Consider the following 12230-nt stretch of genomic DNA (forward strand, 5'->3'; position numbering starts at 1 on the left):
GAAAATGACGCTATATAAATTGTCAGATGAGTAAATAAATAAATAAAACGATAAGCAGTTTTATTTGACTGTATATAAAGTTGAAATATTTAACTTTATAAAATTAAACAACTTTGTTTTAACCACTTTTTTTATTTTATTATTAGTAGGGTAGACTGGGTACGGTTGAAACAAAGGACGGTTGAAACAGAGCAAATATCTTGCAAACCGTATGCGGTAGGGTGAAGGGTCCAAGGGACGAACAAAGTGGACAACAAGTTCAAACACAAATATCAGTGTTGCATCGCTCGCCGCACTGTGCAGTTGCTTGTAGGAGGTCCTATTGTATTTTGATAACCAAAAGTAAGTATTTTTGTTCTGAGAATTTTCCTTTTATTACGGTTTCTATTGAAACGATATTATTGAGTATGATTTCGTGTTTGAAATGAAGCTTGTAGAACACGATATAGTGATTAGTTTTAATGTGCCATTATTGTTATCATTACTATTTTCTGTTTTCCACCTGAAGGAGGGGTTGGGGACGGTTGAAACATTTTTTGTGGGTACGGTTGAAACAACATATTTTTTCAGTTTTCCTGTTTTCTAGATGCCGAGAGTACGCGCAAGAAAGACTTCGAGAGGAGAGGTCGACTTGTCGAGGTATACATACGCTGATGAGGAGGTTAAAGCAGGAAATTCACTGCGAAAAGCGTCGGAAAAGCATGGATTAAACCACTGTTCGCTCATTAGATATATACGAAAGCGAGATGCATCTGGTGAAGAAGAAAATGGGATATGAACCTCACAACGAAGTTTTTAATAAAGAGCAGGAGCAGGAGCTTGCAAAATACTTGCTACTAAAAAAAACAGAGAAAGAAGAGATAAGAAAGGAGCATGAAATAAGGTTGAAACGGATGAAAACTAAGTAAGTGAAGAAAAGATTGGATGGAGGAAAAAGTAGAAGGATCGTTAAAGGAAAAAATAATCATACGCAACAGGAATCATCATCAAAAGAGGACGAGTGCTATTGTCTTGTTTGTCTGTCACTGTATTCAGAGAGCAGATCCGGTGAAAAGTGGATACAGTGCACCACTTGTAAACTGTGGGCTCAAGAAGACTGCACAAAAGGTGATCTTAGCTATGTTTACCACAATTGCGACTCGGAATGATCCCAAAGCTAGATTTCCGCCTGATTTATGACTAATCAAAATGACAGAAGTGTTTCCTTTTAGTTTATTCACAGATTATTTTCGTTCGATTTGTTTTTTTTTTAAATGCCATTGTTTTTAGTTGTTTTTGTTCATTACATATCTGTAGACTGATTAATATTGTCATGCGGTGCCATAATTATTTATAACACAAAAATAAATAATGAATAAAACGTCTTACAATATAAATATTGATTTATTTGCGTGTGTTTCAACTGACCCCAATCACTGTTTCAACTGCCCCTGGTATGGGGACGGTTGAAACAAATCGGATATATTTTTTAAATTTGATCTGCCACTAAAAATAACACACCGGGTACTGAAATTATACTTCCCATTAGTAGACAGAAACACGCTCTTGTATATAATGCATCTTCATCATCGCTTGACTTGTAAAGAGCAATACTATGGACAATATAAGCAAAATTGTTTCAACCGTACCCAGTCTACCCTACACTTCAACCAACCAGTTTATTGAAATGTTAAATAAAAGTAAGTACTAAGCTGCCGATGTTCATTTTAATCATGGTGGATCAACTTTTGTTTTCGATATGTGAACCTCTCTCGTTAATTATAATTAAATGAATGAAAGACAATGGGGGATGCCGTTTAACCTACATGCATTCGATCCCCCAATTAAAGCAAGCGCCCTTTGTTCATTGATAGGGGCGGAAAATATAACCTCGTTTATTTTTTGAGTCAAGCATGTGATATTTGTTTATTTGTTGAAAATTTTTAAATAAATAAACTTTCTAATTCATTTTAACTTCATAAATATTAAATGTGTTATTCTGCTTCTGCATATTTGGGATTGCGGTCGTTTTTTTTAATATATTTTTTGTTTTTTGTATGACCCAGCCACGCGTTGCTGTGGTTCAATCTGGTTAGACAGAAAATAAATAAAATAGAAAGCTCTTATTTCTACTATGTTTCATTTCACAATGCTTCCGAAACAATAAAAAAATACCAAGGTCTATGAAACAACAATGCAAAATGATAGCAGTTGTCAAGATGCACACTGTCCACCATGAGCAACGTTTAGTATTTCGTGTGTTTCTGTTACATTCAACAGATGGCGCTGCCATTGGGGTTTTATTATTAATTTTAAAAAATTACCTATCACAAGTGTATATAAACACGCGTGTATCGGGATGCAACATTGCGTCGAAATTTCAAAGCAATCGGTGAATTCCTTTAGGAAATTTATGATCTTGAACAAACGAACGCTTACATTTTATTTGTATATTTTTTTCAAATTGCCCGTAGGTTTATAAAACACTTGGCTATCATGATTCAGCGGAATTGTCTACTGCTTTATGGAAATAAATAAAATTCTTCTTCATCTTTATTGAGACGTCAATAATCTAAGGAAATAAATAACAAATTCAAGATAATAATATTTTCGCGACATTGTTTAACAGCATCCAATGGTGCATAGGATACTACATCGGAATAATGCAGTCCTAACCATTATATGAACGTAAGTGCTGCGCTTTTGAGACAATTCATGGTCATTATGTATATGAAATAAATTATTAATCTTTTTGCATTAAATGATTGTAAAATGTATTAAAACATGAGGTAAAGACCGTTTTATTTTATAAATCTGTTAAAAATACATAATAGTACGATGCGGAAATAAAAACAAATACGTTGTTTGGGTTGCTTGACCCTTTTTTGGGATTGTAAATGTATATTTGTGATATGGCGTTGACAGTACCAAAAATGTGAGGTACTCGGATGAAAAATTGTCATCGATTCGAATTCCAGCTGATACAATCTGTGGATAATGGAGTATTTTGACGACTCTGTTCTCGAAGCTTTTGTCGTCCTAAACCCTCTTCGTGAAATTGCACCTGTCGTAAATATTCGGATTTCGTAGCGTCAAATTTCCGATTGTTTTATTTTTTCACATTATTTTACAATAACCCGCATTCTAAAGGCTCTATTTTCAAAGGTTTGTCTGCAGCTAGGATAAAAAGGTGAATATGAAAATACATCACCAACACCCAGAACAATGGAAAATAACTATATATTATATTGTTGAATGTTTTTTGCAGATACTTTGTGGCACATTTATAGAAATTTATTTTTAAAAAAACCTAGTGCTTTGTTTGAAACCATTTTTGTTTTTAGTATTTTTCTGCATCTGGTTTTGACAAGGACCTTGTCATATTCAGAGACACGATATGTATTAAATCTTAAACTTTGAATTATTCATAGTAAGGTAAATATGCCGGATTAAGGAGTGGGTAATTATGTTCGCCTAATTACCTAACTATGAATATTGAACAGTTTTAGATTTAGTACATGTCCATTCCTGAAGATGACACAAGGCTTTTGTCAAAACTGGTTGGAGAAAAATACCAAAAATGGTTAAAATAATACCAAACGTGGTTTTAAAAAGTCCTAGTTTTACTTTATAAAGTCCCTTGACGCTATTTTTGCTGTCGTACACCTATTTAACTACGATGATACAAGAGTTCATAATCATTTTTTATTTCTTTATTGTATTTTTTTTATACACTCATAAATGCCAATATGGCGCCAACACACTGAGCTAGAATGGTTTATCAACTCCATAAAAAATAATGTACCAGAAACAGTATACAATAATGCAAAGAAGTTGAATATGTACTACCAACAGAGATAAATGTTATTGAGATAAGAAAAAATAGATTCAGAAGTTAGAAAATGTGAACAAACAAAACTATAAAAGAAATCAAATTTAACTCCAAAAAATGTACAAAAGGGCTACAAGAAAATTTCAATGAACAAACAAAAATGTTAAGTTATTAAAAGACGCTTTAGTTGAAATCGAATTGGTAATATAGTTTTAAAGAAAAATAACTAGTTTTATAATTAATTATACCCAGACACGTGTTGATGTGGCTCAGTCTGGTTAAATGGAAAATAAAGAATAAAGAAAACGCACATTTCAAATATGTTTATTTTCACAATTCTTGTGGATGTACAATATTTTATCGGCTGTCAAGAAGCACGATGTCCGACATAAGTAATAATTATTTTCGCGTGAATTATCGAACACGTTGTTTAATATTTCTTTCAACACAGTTCACAATATTTTTTTTTTAAATTGTGGTATTTACCAGGTAAAACTCGAATTAAAAATTAATAATTAATTAATTAATTAATTAAGGACTTTGGTTGTAACCTGAGTAATTTCATCCACAATGGCTGTCATCGTGTTATTCATTAACCTAACCTGAGTTAATTTAGCCTTCAATCTGCCAGATTTTGACGGTCGGCGAACAAATGAAATTATTCCAGTCAATTCTGTATAAAACGTGACTTTGCATTTTTGACCGAATACTGAATGCTAAAATACGCCTTTATAGGGAATATAGAATAAATGGGCTCGCACCTTTTACCCTTCAACGTGCTCCATTTATCACGATGGGCAAGAGAAATGGGCGGTGAGCTCCTTAAAGTGGGTGCCATCTAGTTTCTTAATGTCAGGCATCGCCAATCCAAGAATGGGACATATAATTTTTGGGGGTAAAAAAAATAACATAATCTGCTAAACTCATAATTTTAAATGTAGGATGGGATGTTTGAGAACGTAAAAAATAAATATAATAAGATTTTTCACTTCAAATTAGACTTTTTACAAATCAAACTGGACGTTTAACAAATCAAATTTAACTTTTTACAGATTAAATGGACGTTAACCCTTAAATTAAAAAACAGGTAGGACCAAAGATTATTTAAAAATTTCAAGCACAAAAATTGGGATTTTACCGCTAAAGGTTTTTCACTTCTAATTGGACGTTTAACAAACCAAATTGTTTGCCTTACTTATCAAATTGGACGTTTTAGGATACGAATTAGACGTTATATTGTATTTTATAAAAAAGTTAGAATTTTTAAGTTTTTTAGTAGGTACTAATATATTCATATTAATACCTACTACATATACCGTCAGTGCTCATACCTGCCCATATATTTTATTCTTGATAATAACTAGCTAGGTATGTACTAACGCACTTGCTAGTAACATAGTAGTTGGCGATCCTGCGCGGCGCGCTTTCAGAGTCTGTATGCGTGATATGCACTGAAGTTTTCAAACAATATTTTCAATACTACTTTGAATCATGAGTACTACTTTTAATATATTATTTTAAATTCAAACTTTTTGCAAAATACAGTATAACGTCTTATTCGTTTAATAAAATTTCCAATTTGATTAGGAAGGCGTCCAAATTGGCTTGTTAAACGTCCAATTAGAAGTGAAAAACCTGTAGCGATAAAATCCCAATATTGTGATTGAATTTTTAAAATAATTTCTTTGCTCCTACCTTTTTTTTAAGGGTTAACGACCATTAAATTTGGCATTATATGATCACTTAACGAGTTAATGGACCCACTTAGCGCAAATTATGCATATTTTATATCTGTTTCTGCGTTTCTCTTTGAATTACTCGTAGGTGCGTTGGCCTCCACCCTTCAAATACCAATCCGTAATTATCACATTCAAATTACAAATTCCGCGAAATCTCGGAAAGTTTGGATCACGTTTTCCATCCCTGTAATGGTTATAAATGTGTTACAAGTTTTGAAAATTTATTCTATCGCAACTTTATATTAAGAGCGTCGATTTTACGGGTGAAGGGGTCGGAAAACATTCAGTTATATCGATGGGAGGTCTAAACCGGTCCAACGAATAAAGGTTTTTCTGTCATTTTTATTCCGTTTTGAGATAGAAATCCTAATGGAAAATCCGACGTTTTCTACTAACCAAAAAAAAAATCTTGGTACTTCAATATTATTTTATGGATAACACATAATGTATCCGACGGCTAATATACGTGGGCTAGCGAATAAAATGGAAATGAATGAGTACTGTGATTTTTTTGAAATCTCAGCATAGATTATGAAAAATATAGATTATAGATGTCTGGGTATTTACAGGGCTTATGACATATGGCTTATGGCTGGTTAAGCGAAAACTTTAAACACGTGCAAAATTAACCATTCTACCCATGATCGACAACCACACTACTCAAATTTTTGGAACTCTTACATACTATATATCGTTAATCTCTCTACATAAGTTCACAACAGCCATCTATGTTGAATTGAGAAAGCTTTTATTTAGCAGAGACCCTTTTTGGATGTTTACATGCAAAAATATAGTGAAATTTATCAAATTATCGATAACTTTAATTTTGATAATTTATAGGGTTAAGTTATAAGCCATTATTTTCTTCGGCTAATAAACAATATTAACACGTACAAACTGTTATTCATACATATAACACCCATATACTTGTATAATATCCGAAAACGCACATGATACGATTTATATTATATTTGTTTTGGGATGTTAGTTATCCAGATAATGTAAATGAAATAAATTCGCTCTATTTAATCCAGTAATTAATGGTTTAAACCGAAGGTCTGTCTTTGTTGTTTGAACTGAAAATATGTCATTATTTTCAGAGCATTATCATATAAAATTTTTACCCTTTCAGCTACATTTACAAAACAACTAAAGACCCGTTTTATCCGAACAAATAGGAAATGTAGTTTCAATATTAGTATTATTTATTAAATCGGATACTGGACTATTCACCCCACGGATGATATATCAATATTATAGGTGTCTCAACTTGATTTATGTATTGATTTTAAATAAAACACAGATTTTTCGAGTCTACTAAGTTGTATTTTATTAACAAAAACGCATAAAATCAATATTGTGCCGAAACAATTTTTACGTAAATTAAAATGGGTTCTACAAATTAAACGCCAAATCAATAAACAGTCTCAACTTTTATGAAAGAAGATGAAAGTCTGAGCATTTCAGAGCTTACGACCTGTCATTTGTAAGGTCGCTCAGACTTCTTTCTATATTATTTTATACGAGTATAAAAAGAAGATAGATGTTCTCAATATTATTAATATTTAAAGCATTTACTTTGTGGTTAGTCATTTTTACTTATTTTTTTTTTACAAAAATGTTAATAAAATTAGTATATAACCACTCACCGAGAGTGAGTGGTTATATACTAATTTTATTAACATTTTTGTAAAAAAATAAATAAGTAAAAGAAGATAGATGTTTTATATCAAGTTGAGATACGTATACTATTGAAATATACTAAAATACTTTCCTCGAACGACCCTTGTATTTTTTTTGTGACAAGTTTTTCAATTAATAATTCTGCACATTTGATTGGAATGTCTACATCTACCTGTAATCAATAGTGTTGTTTTGGTTTCTGAAGTGATTGTGTACAATATTTTGTTACAGAGGAGATGCCCTTGCCGATACGTTATCCGCCCTTTATGGGAAACTCTTGGTCGTGATGGGGATTGCTTTTCCCATGGCTGAGGTTATCTCCACCTATATTCCCCCATCTTTCTATGAAGTGAGTATTTATTGCCATCTTTATTCACCATGTTATCTGTTCATTTTATTTAGTTCACACAAACCCCATTCTTGCGTGTATTATTATTTTTTTCTTGGAATGTTTTTCGCAGATACTTTGTGGCACATTTTATAACCTTTATAAAGTTTCTGGTATCGTAAGGGAGGGTAATTAACTATAACCTAACTATGAGTATTTCAATGTTTTAGAATTAGTACATAAACCCTGTTGATGACAAGGTTCTTGTCGAAACCGGTTGGAAAAAGTGTACCAATAAAAAGTAGTTAAAACAAAGTTGTTTTATTTTATAAAGTTTATTATATTTTTCCCTTGCGAATTTTCCCCGTACCCTGAATAAAAAAAATACAAATAATAAATAATAACATTATTGTACAAATGTTGTGGTATGACGTAGAAATGTACCCATAGGGTAAAAGGTTCGAGTGTTTTTATGCTCTCTGTGTTGTGCACTATTGATAATCTTACCTTTTTACTCTAAATTAGAAATCCAACGCAATGATCACAATTTTCAACTGGTCAAATTATAAGCTACATAAAAATTCTAAGTTATATTTTCAGGCGGTTCTCAAGTATGTGAATATAATCTAGGATTCCAACCTTGTATACAAATAAAAAGAGTCTCTGCTTAATAAAAGCTTTCTTCATTCCAACATAGATGGCTGTTGTGAACTCACATGTACTGGGTCACGAGAGTGATCAATATATCTAGGAATTCCAAAAAATTGAGTATTGTGGTTTTCATCATGGGTACAATTAGTGAATATTACACGTGTGTAAAGTGATCACTTAACCAGTCTATGACAGGTCTTGAGCCCTGTAAATGCCCAGTCTTCCATATTGTTCTTCATCTATGATGAGATGTAACAAATAACTCCCAAATTGAGATAATCGAAAGTTGTGAACAAGTATTTATACACACTCAAAATGTTGTAAATAAAACTTCTTCATCTATGTTGAGATGTCAAAATGTAAAAATAACTCCTCAGTGGAAATAACAAGATTTGTGAACAAGGATTTGGACACACCCAAATGTAGTGAATGTTCATTTTGTTTTTTTTTCTTTCTTTTGGCCGCAGCCAATTTGTACATAACAAATACATATACCTTATTAATACATCGCTCACTCCTTTCAAGAACGTCATAAATCCAAAAACTTCATTTTTCAGGAGAACGTTTTTAATGTTTAAAAATATAATACAATGTATTCAAAATAAATATCAAGCCACTTATTAAACTTTTTACTGTGCACCAGATCTTTTAAGGTAGAATTTGAAAAATATTTAGTATATTTAAAAAAATAATTAAACAATACCTTTTCTTCAAAATGCAAAAACAACACTTTTTGCCCTGTAGTGGGTAAATATTAAGCTAAAAATATGCCTCTTTTGCTGGGATATAGTACATTTTTTGGGCATTCCGAAAACATGCACAACTGAAAATTGATGATTTTTGATTTATGACGTTCTTGAAAGGAGTGAGCGAGATGTAAAAATTGTTGTATAAAATAATAATCTCTTTCTAAGTATTTTAAACAAGGATGAACATATTAGACAAGGAATTATACATCAGCCTGAAGTATTGTAATTTTTCTTGCTTTATAGTTAGCAGGTGATTTTTATTCATATAATTTATATTTGAAGCAATAACATACTGATTTTCCATTTAATAATTAAAATATAACTTTATTTTAAAATCACTATAATTATTTTTATAATTGTTAATCAGTCTTGATAAAGAAGCGGTTAGCTTCGAACCCGGTAGACATTATAATTCATCATCATCAAACCCTTATCCGCACCCCAATGGTGCATAGGGCACTGGATCATATAAACGCAGCGTTATATTGATCGTTAACATACGAAGGAAAAGTGATCAGCCCTCCGCTTCAGGTACCAGTCTAGAGTAATATTAAATAAATAGTAGAGAGAAAAAATCACTTATATTTATTTGACCCCCCTGGGAATTGAACCCGGGACCTCCAGAACGGTAGCCAAGCGTGCCGACCATTACACTACGCAGGCGGACTAATAATTAAATTGTAATAAAATATTTATAGTCATTTTAAAACAAAGTTGCATTTTGATTTTTGTTCATCTTTGCAGGGGTTTTACTTGTACTTGTACTTCGGGAGCATGGTGTTCCTGCTGTACATGTACGCCGCACTACTGAGGGACCGCTCCAAAGCGCTCAAAGCCGCCAACAACCTAGAAAGTAAGTCCTCCCTTGTTATCACACCCTCCACAAACTCACACAACTTTTTTCTTACACTGTGACAACACCCCCGCACTCCTCGGCTCCTCTCGCTAATAACATCGTAATTAGGAACTCTTTCTGAACGACTCTCGGTCGCCTTTGTACCGATCGGGGACTCGGATGTCCTCGAACATAGTTCTAGTGGAGACTCTCGCCTTCTTCAAAGCTAACTCGGGATACTCGCATCACACTTATCTTGATACATCCTCAAGTATCCTTCTTTGCGATCTTGATAATGAATAAATACTTCCTTTCATTTCTTCCGTTACTCGGAAAAAAGCTAAAAATAATTGATTGTCATAATATATTATTCAAAAGTTAAAGTTCATAACTAAACCCACGACTGCCCCTAGGGTCCATATGGGCCAGGAATTTTAGACTGCTTAACTGCCCAGGATTTTATTTTTCTAATTGCCAATAAAAAAAATTCGTTACCAAAAAAAAAAGTATTTGGACACACTAAAAAAGTTGTAAATGGCATTATTTCATATGGTTTTACAACCGATGAATCGGTACGATAACAAGCGTAATGTTTTTTCATAATTTTTTTATTTATTTATTGTTTTGGCATTTACTTTGTGGTAAGACATGATGAAATTATTTAAGAAAATACTTGTTTTTTACCACTTGAGTTTATTTTATGACGACTAGTTTCGGAAACTAGTCGTCATAAAATAAACTGAAGTGGTAAAAAAACTTTAAAAAAAAATGCATGTTATATGATATGGACCTAATATTATATGGAAAATAAAGGCGTACATCTATTCCATATTTTATATGGCTAAGATTGACAGCAGAATATGATTTAACAAAATAAGCTAATGGATATACTCGTATTATTAAGAAACGACTTTACGTAAAACAAATTTATGAGGCAAATGTGGTTGGTAATAGAAGACCGAAGAAAACTTGGCATGATCAGGTAGATCAAATACTTTAAAGTAGTGATCTCCCTCTGTACCAGATGGTTAAATTTAAAAAAAAAATCGTTTGGAAAAAATAATATTCATTAAAATATAAATAAGTATAATCCTTTTAAAATACCCTTTATCCCCGCAATCAGTATGTAAATAAAACCACTCGTTTGTAATGCAAATATATTTTTAAAAATGTATTTTTAAAAACAGTAAGGTTTCCATGCCTACCCTTGCATTGTTCAGGAACCGGAAGATATTAATTACAGGAGACCGTAATCGATCCTGTTATTTTTTGTTCCATCCCTCATCTTCTTCTTTAGGGGTGTAAAGATCGTCGATCAATGTCTGACGCGAACAATGTACTCTTGTTGTTTTGTGGCCGAAATCGCTTGCATATTCTTCTTTGTCGTTTCGACATCTTACATAAAATATATAAGTTACTTACTATTAAAAAAATACTAATTTATAGTAACTTATTTTGCTTTTGCCACGCAAAACAAGTCTTAAGTATGATTAAAGGGATACAATACAAACACAGAATTCAATCAACGATTTAAAATAAAATTGTATTGGACTTTTTTTGTTTTTTAGAATATATGTAGAAAAATATTTTTATACTTTTTTAAACTCCACTCTTTTCAAAACCATATTTGTAATTATTTCGAATAAAAACTTATTTTTTCAATGCAAAAACGGTGTTTTAAGTAATACGTCCAATGTTACCTGGGTTTATGGCGCAGATCTCAAGCGTCTAGATCAGAATGCTCATAGCCGCGCTCGACGTGTTCTTACGCCCGATTTTTTCATAGAATTTATATTGGATACTTTTATTTTTATTTTTTAGAATATACTAATAGAGAAAAAAGTATTGTTTTTAATTTCTTACTTTTTAATACCTCTTTTCTTTTCAAAACCATATTATTATTTCGAAGAAAAACTTATGTTTTCAATGTAAAAACCATGTTTTATTAAAAAAATCATTTACGTAAAATGTTACCTGGATTTAGAGAAAGTAAAGTTGAGATTTAACGAATACTTGGCCTTGAAGAAAATCAAATTTTGATTTATCGTGTATTGGCCCTAAAATAAGAAAAATATCACATCGTTCCTCTGTACACCAATGCTACATGTATTAACAATGTATTTCCACCACAAACGTAAAGCTAAACAGTCGTTAAGGTGTGCTGGGTTGTGGCTACTTGATGTACGGGTCAATCAAGTCGGCCATGGACCCAACACAAACATGACACAAACAAACCCCAAACAACCCTCCCCTTCATCCCCTTCCCTTCGCTCTCCCGTTTGAACCGACGAATACACAAAGGAGCATTCCCTCTGAACCATAAATTGGTGACAAATATCTACAAATTGCGCATTTCGTACGTTCAATCAATGGACACATTTTAAACTGTCTTTTGTGCCAACCCTGTTTTATCTCAATCGAATCGTGTTTCTGC

General features: G+C 32.2%; 1 protein-coding gene across 1 annotated transcript in view; it reads left to right on the top strand.

The window, feature by feature from the left end:
- Window positions 1-12230, top strand: part of LOC148308409 (proton channel OtopLc-like) — a 134221-nt gene that overhangs the window by 80652 nt on the left and 41339 nt on the right. The window contains exons 4-5 of the mRNA XM_088261757.1: window positions 7465-7582; window positions 9706-9814. Coding sequence (XP_088117883.1) covers window positions 7465-7582; window positions 9706-9814 — 227 coding nt within the window. The remainder of the gene's footprint in view (window positions 1-7464; window positions 7583-9705; window positions 9815-12230) is intronic.

This window comes from Brachycentrus maculatus, unplaced genomic scaffold (assembly GCF_059751285.1).
Source record: "Brachycentrus maculatus isolate JH-2025_06_01 unplaced genomic scaffold, ASM5975128v1 h1tg000166l, whole genome shotgun sequence".
Taxonomy (NCBI): Eukaryota; Metazoa; Arthropoda; class Insecta; order Trichoptera; family Brachycentridae; genus Brachycentrus; species Brachycentrus maculatus.